General features: G+C 47.1%; 1 protein-coding gene and 1 long non-coding RNA gene across 3 annotated transcripts in view; one reads left to right on the top strand and one right to left on the bottom strand.

Annotated features, from left to right (window-relative positions):
- The window catches only part of LOC309373753 (glutamate decarboxylase 1-like), a 30459-nt gene extending 27588 nt beyond the window's left edge, over positions 1–2871 (top strand). Inside the window, exons 15-16 of one of the 2 annotated variants that reach the window (XM_081918246.1) lie at positions 1118–1166; positions 2609–2871. In XM_081918246.1, coding sequence (XP_081774372.1) covers positions 1118–1166; positions 2609–2661 — 102 coding nt within the window. In that variant the 3' untranslated portion in view covers positions 2662–2871. Of the gene's footprint in view, positions 1–1076; positions 1167–2608 lie in introns of both variants that reach the window. The other variant, XM_081918245.1, reaches the window with a different exon arrangement.
- The window catches only part of LOC309373836, a 265180-nt gene that overhangs the window by 153969 nt on the left and 93732 nt on the right, over positions 1–17479 (bottom strand). The gene's annotated exons all lie outside the window — the stretch shown is intronic.

Here is a 17479-nt window from a genome sequence, read left to right as displayed (position 1 = left end):
GCTCCTCCATGGAGGCAGAGCTTCATCACTGGTTATCCTGTACATAAAGCTTCATTGAGCTTCCTTGGGTTCTAGCTCCCTGCAGAGGTGGCATCTATTGTAGCAGCCTTAGTAGGGCCTCTGGGAGCTGTCCAAGGTACCATCTGCTTTCTTTGTCAATAGAAACTACCAGTTCCCCCTGTGAGCTTTGAATGTCAACGTATTTCATGCCTGGACCCACAAATTCAGCTGAAATACATGTCTTGGTTGAGTTTATTCTTGGCTGAGATTCATGACTGAATTTGGGTGATCTTGGGCCAGTCACTCTCTCTCAGGCTAAGCTACCTCTCAAGGTTGTGGTGAGGATAAAACGGAGAGATCTACATATTCCACATTGAGCTCCTTGAAGGAAAGGTAGACTATATTTGCAACAAATGAATACTTTTGTATAAATTAGAATTCTGACTTTTCAGACATTGTACTGAGAGTGCTGGCAGTTGTCATTTGACAAACTGATTTTATTGAACTATTTGTGTGACATATTTGCTAATAAATCTGGCTTCCCAATAGTCATCTCACTTGGGGTTTTGGTACATTTAAATGATTTATTTTCGCTTTTTAAAGCCAGCTCTTTCCCAGAGACCAGGCTTATATCATACTGGGATGAATTTAGATTTCACAGTAACATACAACTGATTCTTGTAGGACTTTTTTTTTTTTTTTGAGTAATGATCGTTTTGCAACTGCCAGCTAGATTATGAAGCATCTCCGGGACTTTTTATATATTTGGAGTCTTACTAAACATTGGCTTCCATGTTAATTTTGTGCAAGGAAATTGTGAAAACCAAGATTCTCTCCTTCAGATTCTGGAATCTTTTTGAAATATTTTATATATTAAAAGCTCAAGGAGAACCATTAGGCTTAGGTTTGCTTCACGTTCGCACACAGTAAGCATTTGTGAGTGAATTGCACTAGAGAAGTTGCTGAAAAGGAATTGCGAAGTTTAGAATCTGTCCAGGTGGGTTTAATAAATGGAAACATTTGTTGCAGATAGACATTGGCATTTTGTAATTTGTATTTTATTTTGTTTGTCTAAGCCTGAACTCACCAATGTGTGTTTCTGGTACATCCCGCCCAGCCTTCGAAAGATCCCAAAGGGACCAGAGAGAGAAAAAAGACTACATCAGGTAGAATTTCTCATGCAAACCTTTTTGTCAGTCATGGAAAGTGTGTACAGAAATAGGAACACCAATGCTGTTGTTGTGAAGATCTGTTGCAGACCCCAATTTCTTTCATCTACACACCAGAACTAAGGATGGTCTGTGGCAGTTTTGCATATTTTTTAAATCTATAATTCCATTCTGTTGCATTTCCATGTCAATCTGCAATTTTAGGGGGAAAGCCTCTCAGGAATATTAAGGCACAGTTCTCTTAAAACACATACTGTACCAGTATTTAAATGTGTTTTGGTGCATTCTTCAACCCTGAAACTCTTGGATGCTGATTCCTAGAGACTGGTTCCCTCCTGCTGCTGACCATGGCTTAGTCCTGAGAGTGTCCTAGCTGTTGTGTTTATTACATCTTTGGAAGTTTTAGCCAATCATGCTACGGCACCAGTGACTAGATACCCTTTTAAAAGGGCTGTTCATAATTGTCTCATAATGTAAGCCCTTTCTTTGCATTTGTTTCCAATACCTGTATTTCTTTTATTTAGAGAAATTTATAAACTGCTGAATCAAAGAGCTCTCTTAAGAGGCATGCGTAGTAAAATTGTACCTAAAACACAGCAAAAACCCACATATACATAAAAATAGCTATTGTTCAAAGCATTGTTCAAAGCACTGAGAAACCAGCAAAACTTTGGAAACGAAAATAGTTCAATAGATTACACGTGGGTGTAAGTTTGCTGAAAAAAATTGTTCAGCTGTCATCTAAAACAAAATAATAATAATAATAATAATAATAATAATAATAATAATAATAATAATATGTTTATAACCCACCCATCTCCCACTCTGGGCAGCTCCTAATCGAATATTAAAAACACAATACAGCATTAAACATTAAAAACTCCCCTGAACAGGGCTGCCTTCAGATGTCTTTTAAAAGGATAGGTTAGTTGTTTATTTTCTTGACATCTGATGGGAGGGTGTTTCACAGGGCAGGCGCCCTCTGTCTGGTTCCCTGTAACCTCACTTCTCGCAGTGAGGGAACAGCTAGAAGGCCCTCGGTGCTGGATCTCAGTGTCCGGGCTGAATGATGGCGGTGGAGACGCTCCTTCAGGTATACTGAATTTAGAGAGGATGCCTGCCAAATATCAAAAGCACCTGATAAATCTCTTCTTTTGGATGAGCCAGTGTGGTGTAGTGGTTAAGAGTGGTAGACTTGTAAACTGGTGAACCAGTGATAAAACAGGATATCAAATCCAAACTCTTCTTCTTCTTCTTCTTCTTCTTCTTCTTCCACATGTCCAATGAGTTCTATCCTTTCTTTACAACCAAACATTACAGTACCGTATCAACTCTGCTACAGATCCAGACCATTGCTATTACTGCCTATTCATGGAACTAGTCCTTAAATTGTTCCAGAACATAATTGCAACTTTTTATATATATATATCCATGTTTAGGTTGCTCCAAAGATAAAAGCGAGGATGATAGAAGAAGGTACTACAATGGTTAGTTATCAGCCTCATGGGAACCATGTGAATTTTTTCAGAATGGTCTTTTCTAACCCAGCAACCAAGAAATCAGATGTTGATTTTCTCTTGGAAGAAATTGAAAGGCTTGGGAAGGATTTGTGACAGCTGGACATAAATCACAAAAAGGGGGGACCAACATTTCATTGGTGTAGTGGATCCTGTTCAAAGTTTTGTCACTGTTGTTCTGATGACCTTGGGTGCTGTCACGGCCACCCAGGACGGGTCCCAGCTCACAAGAGACCTCACTCCGTTGCAGTTTATTTACAGGAAAAGTTTATTGAAGATTTCTGCTTCTCGTACAGTTCAGCATTGTGGCCGTACGTCTGTCACGTTAGACCGCTGAAGTCCCCTCTGACTCCTCCCCTCTTCCACACCAACTTAATAGCCTGGCTCTAGACCACCTCTTCCTCTCCTTTCTTTTCCGCAGGGTCTTCCTGCCCCCCTGGGTTCCCTCTCTCCGTGACTCGCCTGAGGCTGAATCCTCTGCCGCCTCTTCCCCCCTCCTTCTGGCTTTAGGGCCGGGCTCCTCCCCTGAGCTCTCTCCACTTCCGCGCGCCTCTACGTTTGAACTTGGCGCGCGTACGTTGCTGCTGACCTTTCTTTCGACCGCTACACCACCCCTTGTTCTGCTCTCCACCCTTTCCGGCTGAACACCTTGCTCCAACCCCCTTTCTCTGTTCTCTCCTAATCCTGCTCCCTCCGAGAGGCTGACGACTCCACCCCCTTTACTCCGTTCCGGCTGAGACGCCTCTTGCTGCGTCTGTCTTCCACTGGGCTCCTCTCCGCTTCTCCCTTCTCCTCCCTTTTGCTTGATTAAGGTAACCCCCTTTTGAGAATCCTCTGACTCGCTGCTCAGACTCGTGGATTCCCTCAGAATTCCGTCATCTTCTTCCTCATCCTTCTGCCCCTCCTCCCACTCGCTCTCCGTCTCCTCTGTCATCTCCTCCTCTCTCCCAGAAACCCTGACATCCATCCCCCCCTCGAAGCCCCCCCTTCCCCCCTCCCGCTCGCCGGGTGCAGGTTGAGGAAAACGTGGTTCTTCCGGGGTCGGTTCAGGATACAAGTTGTCCACTTCAACGTTCTCCTCTGTCATCTCCGTATATGTGTGTTCGAACTCGGGTTCCCCACCCACAGACCTCACAGTCTCTTCCTCCATCACTGCTTCTCCTGGCGCTGCCTGCCAAGGACCTACCATCCATCTCTGACTCCATGCCTCCCTTGGCTGATCCACCCACCAACAAGGGCCTGTCTCCTCCCCCCCCAGTCTCGGATCCCTGGTCGGGCTTGTTTCGGGCGTATGGCCCTCGGGTGAGGAGAAACCCTCGAACGTGCTGTCTGACAAAGTGGGCGTGAAAAGCCAATCATCAAAATACTCCTCGGGCATGGGCTTGTGCGGAAAAAGTGCATGGAACTCCTCCTTCAACAGGGGTTCGTCCAACGCGTAACCCGGCACCCAGCTATTGGCAGAGGCCGGAGTGCCTTCCCTGGCTAGAAAATATTCAACTCCCTCCTCCCCCCATCTCGAGTCCAGTATCTCTGTGACCTCGTTAAGAGGTTCTGGTCTTGGCGATTCCCCCCCCTCAGGCGCCCTCCTACGTGGCTCTGGGAGTGCTCCTGACTCTTGAAACCTGTGTGGGGTTTTGTAGGGAGTGAGCACCGACCTATGAAAGACCGGGTGCACCCTGGAACCCTCCGGAAGGGCTAGACGAAAAGCCACCGGATTGATCTTAGCCTCAACTTGATATGGCCCTAGCTGCCTGTGTCCTAACTTCTTCTTGGCCAATGACCTGGCCGGCATCGCGTGGGCTGCTAACCACACCCAGTCCCCAATCTGGATGTCCTCTCCCGCCCTCCTGTGCTTATCGGCCTGCACCTTATACGCCTGTTTTGCCAGCTCCAAATGTCTCCGCAGCTCCTCGTGCACCTCTTGCAACTCCGCTGCAAACTGGTCGGCATCTTGAGGCCCCCCCCCTCCTGGTGCCGCAAATCTCGGGAAGGTTCTGGGATGACGGCCATTGTTCGCGAAGAAAGGCGTCACCCCGGTGGATGCGTGTTTCGTGTTGTTGTAGGCGAATTCAGCCATCGGCAGATAGTCCACCCACGCCGCAGGTCGCTGGTTGGCGTAGCACCGCAGGTACTGCTGCATGATCGCGTTGACCCTCTCCGCTTGACCGTTGGTTTGTGGATGTCTCGCCGATGTCAGGTTGATTTTGACGTGCAAGATGCCCAGAAGCTTTCGCCAGAAAGTGGAAACAAACTGGCGCCCCCTGTCGGACAAGACGGACTGCGGAAGTCCATGCACTCTGAAGACGTGATCGATGAAGAGCTTTGCGGTCTGTTCTGCCGTCGCCACCTTGGCACAAGGGATGAAATGCGCCATCTTGGTGAACAAGTCCACCACCACTAACACCGCCGTCTTACCTCTGGAGCTGGGCAGGTCCGTAACAAAGTCCAACGCTACCCTCTCCCACGGTTGCTGCGGTGTCTCCAGCGGTTCTAGCAATCCCGCCTGCTTCTGGTGCACTGGTTTGGACCTCTGGCAGATATCACACCTGGCGACGTAGTCCGCCACCTCTCCTCTCATCTGGGGCCACCAAAAGTCTCTAGCCACCAACTCCATCGTCTTCTCTTTGCCGAAATGGCCTGCACTAGGGGCGTCATGCAATTGTTGCAGAACCTTGGCTCGAAGATCGTCGGTGGGCACGTAAAGGGCACCCTTACGAGTCAAAAGTCCATCTTGCAATTGGAACTCATCGTTGTCTCGCGACCCTCCGCGTAGCTCCTCCATCTTGGACTGTGCAAACTGATCCCTTTGCAACGCGCGTCGCACCGCGTCCAGGTCGACTGCGATGGTAGCGCACGTCCACGCCTGCTGTGCGAAAATGTGCTTTGCTGCGATTGGAGCTGCTTCCTCCAAGTATTGCGGCTTTCGGGACAGCGCGTCTGCAATAACATTGGAGTCTCCTGGGATGTATTCTATTTTGAAGTCGAAATCCGCAAAGAACTCCGCCCAGCGCATGTGTCGCTGGGTCTGTAACTTAGCCGTCCGCCAATACTCTAAGTTCTTGTGATCCGTGCGGACTTGCACCGTGTGCTTGGCTCCTATTAAGAAGTGTCGCCACGCTTTGAAAGCTGCATGAATGGCCAACAACTCCCTGTCCCATATGGTATAATTGCGCTCCGTCTTGCTGAGCTTCCGGGAGTAGAACGCACCCGGTCTCCAGTTGCCTTGTGAATCCTCTTGCAAAAGAACGGCCCCAACCGCTCTGTCTGACGCATCGGTCTCTACCCGCATGGGTCTGCCGGGATTCACGTGGAGCAGCTGCTCTTCGGAGGCGAAAAGACCTTTAAGCGTCCGGAAGGACCGCTCCGCTTGTTCGGTCCAGACGAACTTCTTCTTCTTGGAACTGAGGGTGTCAGTGATAGCCGCCGTCGCGTTCGCAAAACCTTTAATAAACTTGCGGTAAAAATTGGCAAAGCCGATGAACCTCTGGACCTCTTTCCGATTTCGAGGGCTTTTCCAGTCCAACAGCGCTTGAACCTTAGCCCTGTCCATGGCCAGTCCCTCGTCGGACAACTTGTAGCCAAGGAAATCAACCTCTCTGACATCAAACTGGCATTTTTCCAACTTGGCGTACAGCCTGTGGTCCTTCAGCCTCTGCAGGACCTCCCTCACGTCCTTATCGTGATCCTCCGGCGATTCCGAGAAAATCAGGATATCGTCGAGAAAGCAGACACACTTCTTGTAGAGGAGACCTGCTAGCACGTGGTGCATAAATGCTTGAAAAACGTGGCTGCCATTTTGGAGACCGAAAGGCATGACTCTGTATTCGTATGTGCCCAGAGGGGTGAACATGGCGGTCTTCCACTCATCTCCTTTCCGGATGCGGATGAGATTGTAAGCTCCACGTAGGTCCAGCTTGGTGAAAATCTTGCCCCTCCTGACGGTCGCTAAAAGGTCGTCAATCTTGGGCATGGGGAAAGCTTTGGGCTTAGTCAAGCTGTTTATGAACCTGTAATCCACTATAAGCCTTTTTTGGGGCGTGTTTTTCTTCTTCACAAAGAACACAGGGCTGCCACCCGCTGCTTTAGATTCCTGGATGAAACCTCGCTTGAGGTTATGGTCTATGAACTCCCGAAGCTCTTGCATCTCGTCTTCCGACATGGAGTACAGCTTGGCAGCAGGCAGTTGCGCCCCTGGCACTAAATCAATCGCGCAGTCGTAAGGTCTGTGAGGCGGCAACTTGTCAGCTTCCTTCTCACAGAAAACCTCCAAGAAGTCCTGGTACTTGTGAGGCACTGTTTGCACCATACCCAGATGCAACTGCTGCTCGGCTTCTCCTCCCTGATCGGTCTGAAAGCAATGCTGAGCACAATACGATGAACAAAAGGTGATCTGCCGCTGGTACCACGCAACCGCGGGACTGTGCCTCTCCAGCCAACTCATGCCTAACACGATGGGTGTGTCCGATAAGTGGGTGACATTGAAACTAATAAGTTCTCGATGGTTGCCAATCTGCATCATCATGGGAGGGGTTTGCTGCACCACTTGCCCCCCCAGCAACTTCCTGCCGTCTACCGTGACCACGTTTAGAGGCGTCGTTGCAGGCAGGAGCGCCATGTTGTGCTGCTTAACGAACTGCAGTCCCACGAAGTCGGCGTTGCTTCCCGAATCGATCGTTATTGGAACCTCGAGGAGTCTCCCATCAGGCAACTGGAGTGTTGCTGTGAGCAGAACTGCCGGTCTGGGAGGCAAAGGGTCCACGCTCTGCAGTGATGCTGGGGGCTTGTCTACAGATCCGCCTGGCTGAGCCCCAGTAGCTCTGCTTCCAGCCAGGCACTGTCGTTTCCCTGAAGCTGCTCCCCTGGTTGCACCTCTGCTGTTACAGTTGCCAGTGCTGCAGTGTGCTTCTGGAGCCTCTGGGGGCACTCTTTCGCCATATGGTGCGCACTGTCACAGATGTAACACTTCCTGGTTCCTCTAGGAGGCTTCGCTTTGGCTGCACCAGGGACAGGGCTCTGGGATGGCTTCTGAGCCCTAGCACCACCAATCTCCATCGGCTCCTCGCTGTCCTTCCCCATTGGCGAGGGGTGCGCACGGCTGAAATCCCTGTGCACAAAAGGGAGAGTCCTCGCTTGCGCACGCGCTTGGGGCCCGTCCTCCTCGTGCCACGGACGTCCCTCATGTCGAATTCCAATAGCTAAAGCCCGTTGCACCACGTCTTCTAGGGTCTGGGGTCTGTCCCCCCTAGCGATCTCATCCTTGATGGGGGGGCTCAATCCCTCCCAAAAAAGATCTCTGACCGGCTTACTGTCCTTTGGCCAATCTAAGGCGGTGAGCAATGCAAAAAATTTAGAGTGGTATTGGCGCACAGTCGCTTTCCCCTGCCTCAGCCCGTGCATTTGACGGCGCGCAATGTCCACATCCACAGAGGATTGAAAACAAGAATCCATCGCTTTGATGAACGCAGTTGAATTGCGACGGGCCGGTCCATCTTCGCGCCACAGATTGCGTAGCCAAGCCCTGGCCTCCCCATGCAGGTGCGAAACAATGAACCCCACTTTCTCCTCCTCATCTTTAAAATCGTGACGGAGTAAATGCAGTGCATATACGACGTCCGCTCTGAAATTGGGATAGTCTTGCAAGTTGCCATTAAAATGCGGAACCAGGGCACCCCCCCTCCGTCCAAGCGCAATGCCCTCCGCTCTGGAACCTGGGGCCCCCGCCCTGTCCGCGTGTTCCCACCTTGCCTGCAAATCCTGGCACGTCTTCTCCAAGTCGTCATTCTTCTTCTGCGAAGCAATGACTGCCGATGTGAGAGCGGTAACCTGATCCCGCAGTGCAACCAGCTGCTCCTCAGCGCTCATGGCTGCTCCCGTTCGTGAGCTTCGCAAAAAAAATTTTTTGCTTTCTGAGAGGGGACTTACTGTCACGGCCACCCAGGACGGGTCCCAGCTCACAAGAGACCTCACTCCGTTGCAGTTTATTTACAGGAAAAGTTTATTGAAGATTTCTGCTTCTCGTACAGTTCAGCATCGTGGCCGTACGTCTGTCACGTTAGACCGCTGAAGTCCCCTCTGACTCCTCCCCTCTTCCACACCAACTTAATAGCCTGGCTCTAGACCACCTCTTCCTCTCCTTTCTTTTCCGCAGGGTCTTCCTGCCCCCCTGGGTTCCCTCTCTCCGTGACTCGCCTGAGGCTGAATCCTCTGCCGCCTCTTCCCCCCTCCTTCTGGCTTTAGGGCCGGGCTCCTCCCCTGAGCTCTCTCCACTTCCGCGCGCCTCTACGTTTGAACTTGGCGCGCGTACGTTGCTGCTGACCTTTCTTTCGACCGCTACACCACCCCTTGTTCTGCTCTCCACCCTTTCCGGCTGAACACCTTGCTCCAACCCCCTTTCTCTGTTCTCTCCTAATCCTGCTCCCTCCGAGAGGCTGACGACTCCACCCCCTTTACTCCGTTCCGGCTGAGACGCCTCTTGCTGCGTCTGTCTTCCACTGGGCTCCTCTCCGCTTCTCCCTTCTCCTCCCTTTTGCTTGATTAAGGTAACCCCCTTTTGAGAATCCTCTGACTCGCTGCTCAGACTCGTGGATTCCCTCAGAATTCCGTCATCTTCTTCCTCATCCTTCTGCCCCTCCTCCCACTCGCTCTCCGTCTCCTCTGTCATCTCCTCCTCTCTCCCAGAAACCCTGACAGGTGCATATTGAGGTTCTTCAAAATAGGAACAAACCATGGTTAGAAGCTGCTCATCTTTAAAACTATCTTCAAATACAAGATCTATTAATGTAGCATTTAAGGAAGCGGTGGGTAGATGATAGACTAGTAGATATCCTTTATCTCTGACTTCAATTGTCTAACAAAATACAGTGGTACTTCGGGTTACATACGCTTCAGGTTACATACGCTTCAGGTTACAGACTCCACTAACCCAGAAATAGTGCTTCAGGTTCAGAACTTTGCTTCAGGATGAGAACAGAAATTGTGCTGTGGCGGTGCGGCAGTAACAGGAGGCCCCATTAGTTAAAGTGGTGCTTCAGGTTAAGAACAGTTTCAGGTTAATTACAGACCTCCGGAATGAATTAAGTACTTAACCCGAGGTACCACTGTATCAGCACTTTTTAGCTGGTGTATTTTAAGCTTGCATAAGGTCTGTGAAAAGGGTGTGGCAAGAGAGAGGTAACTTAAGCTGGATCCCAAGCTTTGGCAGCTCAGTCATGTGGCTTGGCAACCTGCCCCAAAGCTGATGTAACTTAAACACTATATAAAAGGTTTGTTTTGCCTCTGCCAGGCCAGCTCTGCCAGCAGTAGCCATGCTTTGGATGTGGCGTAGCTTTCTTCACATCAGCTTAATTCACACCAGCTTGCTTTACAGCAGCTTCTTGTGCAGAGGATTGCTCCCTTAGGATTTGTCTATTAAATCCTATTTCTCAGATTTGGAATGCTGTTTTCCTTATGAAGACAAGAGGAGTCCATGTATCATTTTCTTAGAATTAATAGGCCCAAGTCCAGGCAGATAGATCTAGATCTACACACACAAAAATATGGTGCACTTTTCATTGCCTTTGATTTGAACCAAATGGACCAGGTCACAATGGACCAACAGACGCAAGCCTGCTTTCTTATACGATGGCAGCCCTAAGCAAAGCAAGCATCACAAGAGGTCAAAAACACATTTCTTTCTTCTGCCTGTAAGATCCATAGGGATGATTTTTATTTTTTGATGTCGGAATAAATCCTTCATATTTATTAGGAAATTATATTTGTGTCATGTTGAAAAGGGGCATTACTATCAGGGACATTGACAGGGTTCTCAATAAGCACAGAGTAATAGATTATTAGCTGAAGTTATATGGATTTAATGTACATAATCCAGAATAGGTTGAACAGCATTGCAGCAATATTGTCATTGTATTATGAATGCTAAATAAATTAATAAACGCACAAGTGATTTCCCAATTATGTAAAATGTGGTTGATTTCTATGAATTATGTACATGAAACATGCATGTTAAGACAGAGGATTCTTGTTTTCATCTAGCTATGTCTCCTGTTCATTTGGTGTTAGCTAGGTAAGAGTGTGGAACTTATATAATTGAAGGCCAGGGATCCTATCCCTCGCAGGGAGACAAGGCAGCTAGAGCTGCCCATTTTTTGTTCCAAAAATACTTGGTTCTTCTGCTGGTTCAGTGCAGACCTCAGGGGGATCTAGCAGTTCAGGAATGGAACCAGAACAGACCCAAGTCAGCTTCGTAGGTAAAGGCAAAGGGACCCCTGACCATTAGGTCCAGTAGTGACTGACTCTGGGGTTGCGGCACTCATCTTGCTTTATTGGCCAAGGGAGCCGGCGTACAGCTTCCGGGTCATGTGGCCAGCATGACTAAGCCGCTTCTGGCGAACCAGAACAGTGCACGGAAATGCTGCTTACCTTCCTGCCGGAGCAGTACCTATTTATCTACTTGCACTTTGACATGCTTTCAAATTTTAGATTTGCAGGAGCTGGGACTGAGCAACAGGAGCTCACCCCGTCGCAGGGATTCGAACCGCTGACCTTCTGATCGGCAAGTCCTAGGCTCTGTGGTTTAACCCACAGTGCCACCCACGTCCCTTAGTCAGCTTCATAGGGTGATTTTAACTAGAAAGATGCTCTGTGCTTCAAACTGGTGTCCAGCATGGCTATTCTTCATTTTAAAATATCAGCAGGCCCTATTCACATACTTCCCACTTGCTTGGTTTGACGCGAAGAATCGAAGCCCTACTACCAGTTGGAGTAAGCATGAGTGGACTAAATTTGTCAGTGGTCTGACTCAGTATAACTTGGGTGTTGGTTTCTTAAGAGAGGTGATGCTCAGCCAGCTCAGTCCCTTATGGTGGGCTCCCTTGTGATTTTGTGATTCTTCACATTTGAGTGGGATCAGAGGGATTGCAAATACAGCAGGAGGACTCGAGCTGGATAATCTTGCCAATACTGCAGAAGGACTCATGATAGAGTCTTTGCTGAAGCACTGGCAACAATCTGAGGGGAGAATCTACCCTGCATGTGTGAGGCATAAAATAAATTGAGGATGCGTTTTTACGGCTTCTCTGAGTCTCATTCCATTCTCACAGGTGATGCATCCTTCCCCTGGGCAGCTCTTTTATGGTCTTATGAAACTTCTCTGAACAATAATGACTCACCCATATATTTTCACATCTGTGCTGTGTGTTATAAAACATCTCGGTTCAAACTTTATGAATGCTCTCAATGATTATAGAAGCATTAACTGCCTATCCAAACCTCAAGGGGTGTGCATATCACTTTCCCCAACAACATATATTCCAATCCTGATTTAATTTGTCTAACGTAGGTTAGTATATACTATTTCTAATGTTCTGCTTATCAATTTGTTAAGAGCACCTAACTCTTAGATATTAAGAGTCCCCAAAAGAAATAGCCTCATGTAACTCAGCATACATAGATATTTTTAAAGCTGTGAATCTTCACACACACTAGATTTCCCCCGGTCTTATTAAGAAAATAATCATCCCACAGCTATAAAATTACCATTAACACAAGAACATTTCTTTTAGCTGACACTTCTCCAAGTTAACCCCTCTGTCTCTGTCAAAAAACAAGGAAATAAACCTTAAGTTACTGAAGTTACATGCAAGCTGGAAAACTAAACTTTGTATATTGTAACCATTGGGTGAATTGGGCCCATATTCATGTATAAATTAATTTGTTCACCTATATAATTTGATTTATCAATACCAGGTGACCTGATAACTTGAAGCTGGATGTGTGAATGGGCTCCATTAAAACGTATTAGGTTCGAAGTAATATGGAAGTTGTATCTGTGATATTTGATCTGTAGTTACAACACCAAACTTCACAATGATCCAATTTAGAATATGAATTTGGTTGAACTACTTTCAAAACAAATGTCACTGATGTTCGCTGCATCCTTTCACTGCGGTTGGCTAAGCACTGTCTCTTCCATTCCCCATATTGCCTGTGGCTTAGGGCCTTCGTATTTATGGGACCGCCTCTCCTGGTATGCCCCACAGAGGTACCTTAAGGTCCATGATTAACCATTGTTTAGAGCTCACTGGCCCTAAGGAAGTCAGACTATCCTCCACCAGGGCCAGGGCCTTTTCAGTGATGGCTCCCACCTGGCAGAATGCTCTGTCCCATGACACTAGGGTCCTTCAGGATTTAACCTCCTTCCGTCGGGCCTGTAAGACAGAGCGATTCCACCTGGCTTTTAATTTGAATTCAGCCTGATATTTTATTTCCCTTCTCTTCCCTCCCCCTCCCCTTTTATTAAGATTACCAGCTAATTCTCCCCTGGCCTCCTCGCTGGCCCAAGTAATTCAGCCAGCTAGCCCTGGTGACTATCTAATGCTTATTGGATGGATTTTCCCCAAATTGATTTTTGAACTTTGAATTTTATTGTCATTCATGCTTTTATACTTTATTTTATGCTGCTTTTATGTTGGATTACAATTAAGTGTTTTAAATTTGTTGTTGGCCACCCTGAGCCCGATTTTTTGAACTGGGAAGGGAGGGGTATAAATAAATAAATAAATAAATAAATAAATAAATAAATAAATTATTATTATTATTATTATTATTATTATTATTATTATTATTATTTATTACTATTATTATATTGTGGCACCTGTTAAATCAGGAATGTGGTCCTCCAAATGTTGTCTGACTTGTATGTTTCTGTTCTGCCTAACCCAGCCCTTCACTGCTACCAAACAGTGGCTCAACCTTTCAAATGCGTTGGTAGGACCACATGGAAATCAGACATAGAATTTGGTGTCACCTGCATACCAATGACTCTACAACCCAATCTCTGGATGACTTCACCCAGCAGTTTCATGTAGATGTCAAACAGCATGTGGGGCAAGATGGAGTCATAGGCCACTAGCCAAAGTGAAGAGCAACATTCCTCAGCACCATCTTCTCAATCCCATCTCTTGGGAATGAGTTCAACTCTCGAGAACCACTGTTCTCCCTCCCACCTAGTTCCATCCCTTTGTGGTAACCCAGTTAGTGGTATCAAAAACCAGTGAGAAATGCAGGAGAACCAACAGGGTGCCCTCCTTCCTGGTTCCCATCCCTGCCTTAAACCATAATAGGAGCCAGGTTGATGACTGGAGATCCGCCTGCTCTGCTGCAATAAAGGTGGAGCCTTGGGGGCACAAATTAAACAGAAGCCCAACACGTTCTGCTGATCCAGGCGTTCCTTTTATTTGTCTATAAAGTGCATTTTAGCGTATTGTTCCCTTGTTCGCTTTACAAAAGAAATGGATGGGGGCACTTTGCAATGAGCCGCATAGAGTTTGAAAATGGGGTTCTGCATCCCGTCTACAGTAAAAGATCAACTCTAATGAGCTTGCTTGCAACATGCAGTTCACAGGTAGTCACAATAATAAGCACCTTGTGAGTATTTTATGTCCTACCTGCTTGTCGCAGCTTGGTAGTATAATAGCAGAACCTCCTTTCTCTGAAAAGAAATCCCATCTGCAGTGGCTTTTGGAACAAAAGCTTGATGCACCCAAGCTATTTTTCAGCTATAAAGCACATATCACACTGGAGAGGGGAGAGGATGCTTTACTTCTGTACAACTCCGCTCGTCTGTTTAAATGACGAAGAGAGAAGATAAATGATAGAGTAGGGTTGCCATATTTCAAAAAGGGGAAATCCGGACAAAAACATGTTGAGCTTTTCTTGGCGAAATCTAAAAAAGAAGAAGGAAGAAGCTATTTTTAATGAAATTCACCAAAATCTACACTACCAACATGGGCTGCCATTGATCTGGATTTTCCCAGACATTTCAGCAATTTCCGCCCAGATGCCTGGACGCCCTTACATCCGGGAAATTATGGACGTCTAGCAACATTAGATTAGGGACGCGGGTGGCGCTGTGGATTAAACCACAGAGCCTAGGATTTGCCGATCAGAAGGTTGGTGGTTCCAATCCTGGCAACAGGGTGAGCTCCCGTTGTTTGGTCCCTGCTCCTGCCAACCTAGCAGTTCGAAAGCATGTCAAAGTGCAAATAGATAAATAGGTACCGCTCCGGCAGGAAGGTAAACGGAGTTTCCGTGCGCTGCTCTGATTTGCCAGAAGCGGCTTAGTCATGCTGGCCACATGACCCAGAAGCTGTATGCCGGCTCCCTCGGCCAATAAAGCAAGATGAGCGCCGCAACCCCAGAGTTGGTCATGACTGGACCTAATGGCCAGGGGTCCCTTTATCTTTAGCAACATTAGATTGCGGCAATTTTCAGTTTAGGTTTGAAGACTGCAAGCCGTCAAGGGTCACTTACCTCGAATCCTTTGCTAGTTGAGGGTCACTTATGGTGCATTTGATAAGGGGGTAGGATTGGATGAGGAACTCCCAGGTTCAAATAGCTGCTCACTGTTGGTTGCATTTATATCTCCCCTTTATTTGTTGGAATAAAGAAATGGCCTCCTTCTCCATTCTATCTTCATAACCAGCTTGCAAGGTAGGCTAGGTCAAGAGACAGTGATTGGCCCAAGGTCACCAATCAGCAAGGATTTGAATCTGGATCTCCTCAATCTGACACTCTAACCACTACTTGGCACACACTTTTTTAGCTGTTGTGCTCATGGGTGTCCTTGGACAATTCACTGGCTCTCGATTTAGCCTACTTCCCCGGGTTGTTATGTGGCTAAAATGTCCCCTTAGGAAACCATTTCACATCATGGCTCCCTGATGAGTGTGTTTGTATAACAGGCTTGCTTTCCTACCCTTTAACATTTTGGTTGCTCATTTAAAACATCCCCCTGAAAGTAGGATACAAATAGGATGAATAAAAGAAAACCCTCATTTGAACTTTGAACTAAAATGCCGATGAATTTTCAAGATGACTTTTCTTTTTAAAGAAATAATAATAATCACACTGATGAAATGTGAAGAACAAATTTTAAGATGGGGAAAAATGAGAAACGGAGGGAAACTGAAATTGATAGGCTCATTGATACCTCCTAACTCTGGATAAGGCTGACATTGGATCATGAGTTTTGCTCCACCCTCAAAATTCTCCCTCAGAAATTGAAATACTTTATACTTTATTGTCACTTGTACAACTTGTATACAGTAAGATTACACGAGCACCCCCCACTCAGACTAAGAGTCTTAATTCCCCTCGTTTACTGACGCACACCTGCCAAACCCGAAAGTCAGTTGCCTTGTTGTTATATTTTCATTCAGCAGCCTAACAGCCCATGGATAGAAGCTGTTCTTTACCCTGTTGGTGCGACTAATCATGCTTCTATACCTTCTGCCTAAAGGCAGGAGATCAAGAAATTGCCAGCCAGGGTGTGAATCACCCCTGAGAATTTTCCTCACTCTCCTGAGGCAACGTTCTTCCACTATTTCATCCAGCGGATTCACGAGACAGCCCATAATATCTTGTGCTGTATTCACCACCCTCTGTAGGCACTTCCTATCAGTTGATGTCAAACCAGTGTACCACAGCGTGATGCAATATGAAAGGACACTTTCTATTGCTGACCGGTAGAAGGAAATCATCAAATGTTGATTGACATCGTTCTTTTCGCAATACTCTGAGGAGATGGAGAAATGTGAAATGGGAAAGATGAAGAAATGGGAAAGAGGAGAAGCAATCAACTTCCTCTTTCATTTCTAAGCCCCTGTCGCCCACAATTTGAGCCTGCAGTGGGTTGCATGGCATTTGAGAGTGGAGGGGAATCTGAGGAGCTCATGGTGAACTCACAGAATCATAGAGTAGGAAGGGACCCTGAGGATCATATGGTCCAACCCCCTGCAAGGCATGAACATGCAGCTGTCCTTTATCAGGATCAAACCTGCAACCTTGGTGTTATCAGCAGCCAAGCTCTAACCAACCGAGCTATCCAGCTGATTTCAGGTGTTCTCTTTCTGAAACACCTCCCCACTTCCCTCAGTTGGGCAAATCAGCTATAAAACAGCTCGATAAACTGGGGCAAATTCAGCACCAGTGGCAGATAGAACTCTTATTTGCTAGCATTGACAAGTGCATTCATTTTGCATGGCCTTTCAGCCATTTTCCCTTGCCGAGGGAAGCGTTTCAGCATTCCAGACTCATTTTAAATATAGCCTTTATCCTTAAATAGGTAGTTAATTGGCACGTCCAATTACTGAACATAAAAACTGCACTAAGTAACCAAAGGTCAGCGAGATAAAGACGAGCTATCCTGTAAAGACCTTGGCATGAGGGGAAAGTGTTAAGAATATCATTTAAAATGCCACCCATTTTTGAGTAAGACATAATTATAGCTATAATGAATTGGCGCCCAGGCGCCTTAGTGATTTGCGTCGAATACAGATCACTCATACATCTCCTTCTTTGACAAGGCAATTGGGTTGGCGGCACACTTTACTTTCAGCATAGGAACTGAAAAGAAGGATGAAAAGCAGAGAGGACAGCTACTGTTAAAATAAAACCATGCTAACATTACCAGCAGGTGAGAGCAACCCTTTTGGCAAGTGTGGTATGGGACAGAACGAGACACCAACAAAATTGCTACCTTCCTAAATTGGAATCCTGTAGTGACTCAGATGTAGATTTGAACTTGCTTATGCAGGTCATTCCAAGAGGGCCAACTTGCCCATGAAGCGTGATGAGGCAGTTGCCTCAGGGCGACAGGCCGCAGACAGCTGGGAGTGGTGGCAGATCCAGTCTCTGAGGCATGCACCGCTCACTATCTCCTGCCCTTGTTAGCTGCCCCCACCGCTTCTTTCTACCCTCCTTCTGCCTGCCCATTGGCCCCCTGCCACCAAGAGG

This window comes from Podarcis melisellensis (assembly GCF_964234715.1).
Source record: "Podarcis melisellensis genome assembly, chromosome: 7".
NCBI lineage: Eukaryota > Metazoa > Chordata > Lepidosauria > Squamata > Lacertidae > Podarcis > Podarcis melisellensis.
Note: the sequence above shows the minus strand (reverse complement) of the source record. Positions and strands in the feature narration are given on the sequence as shown.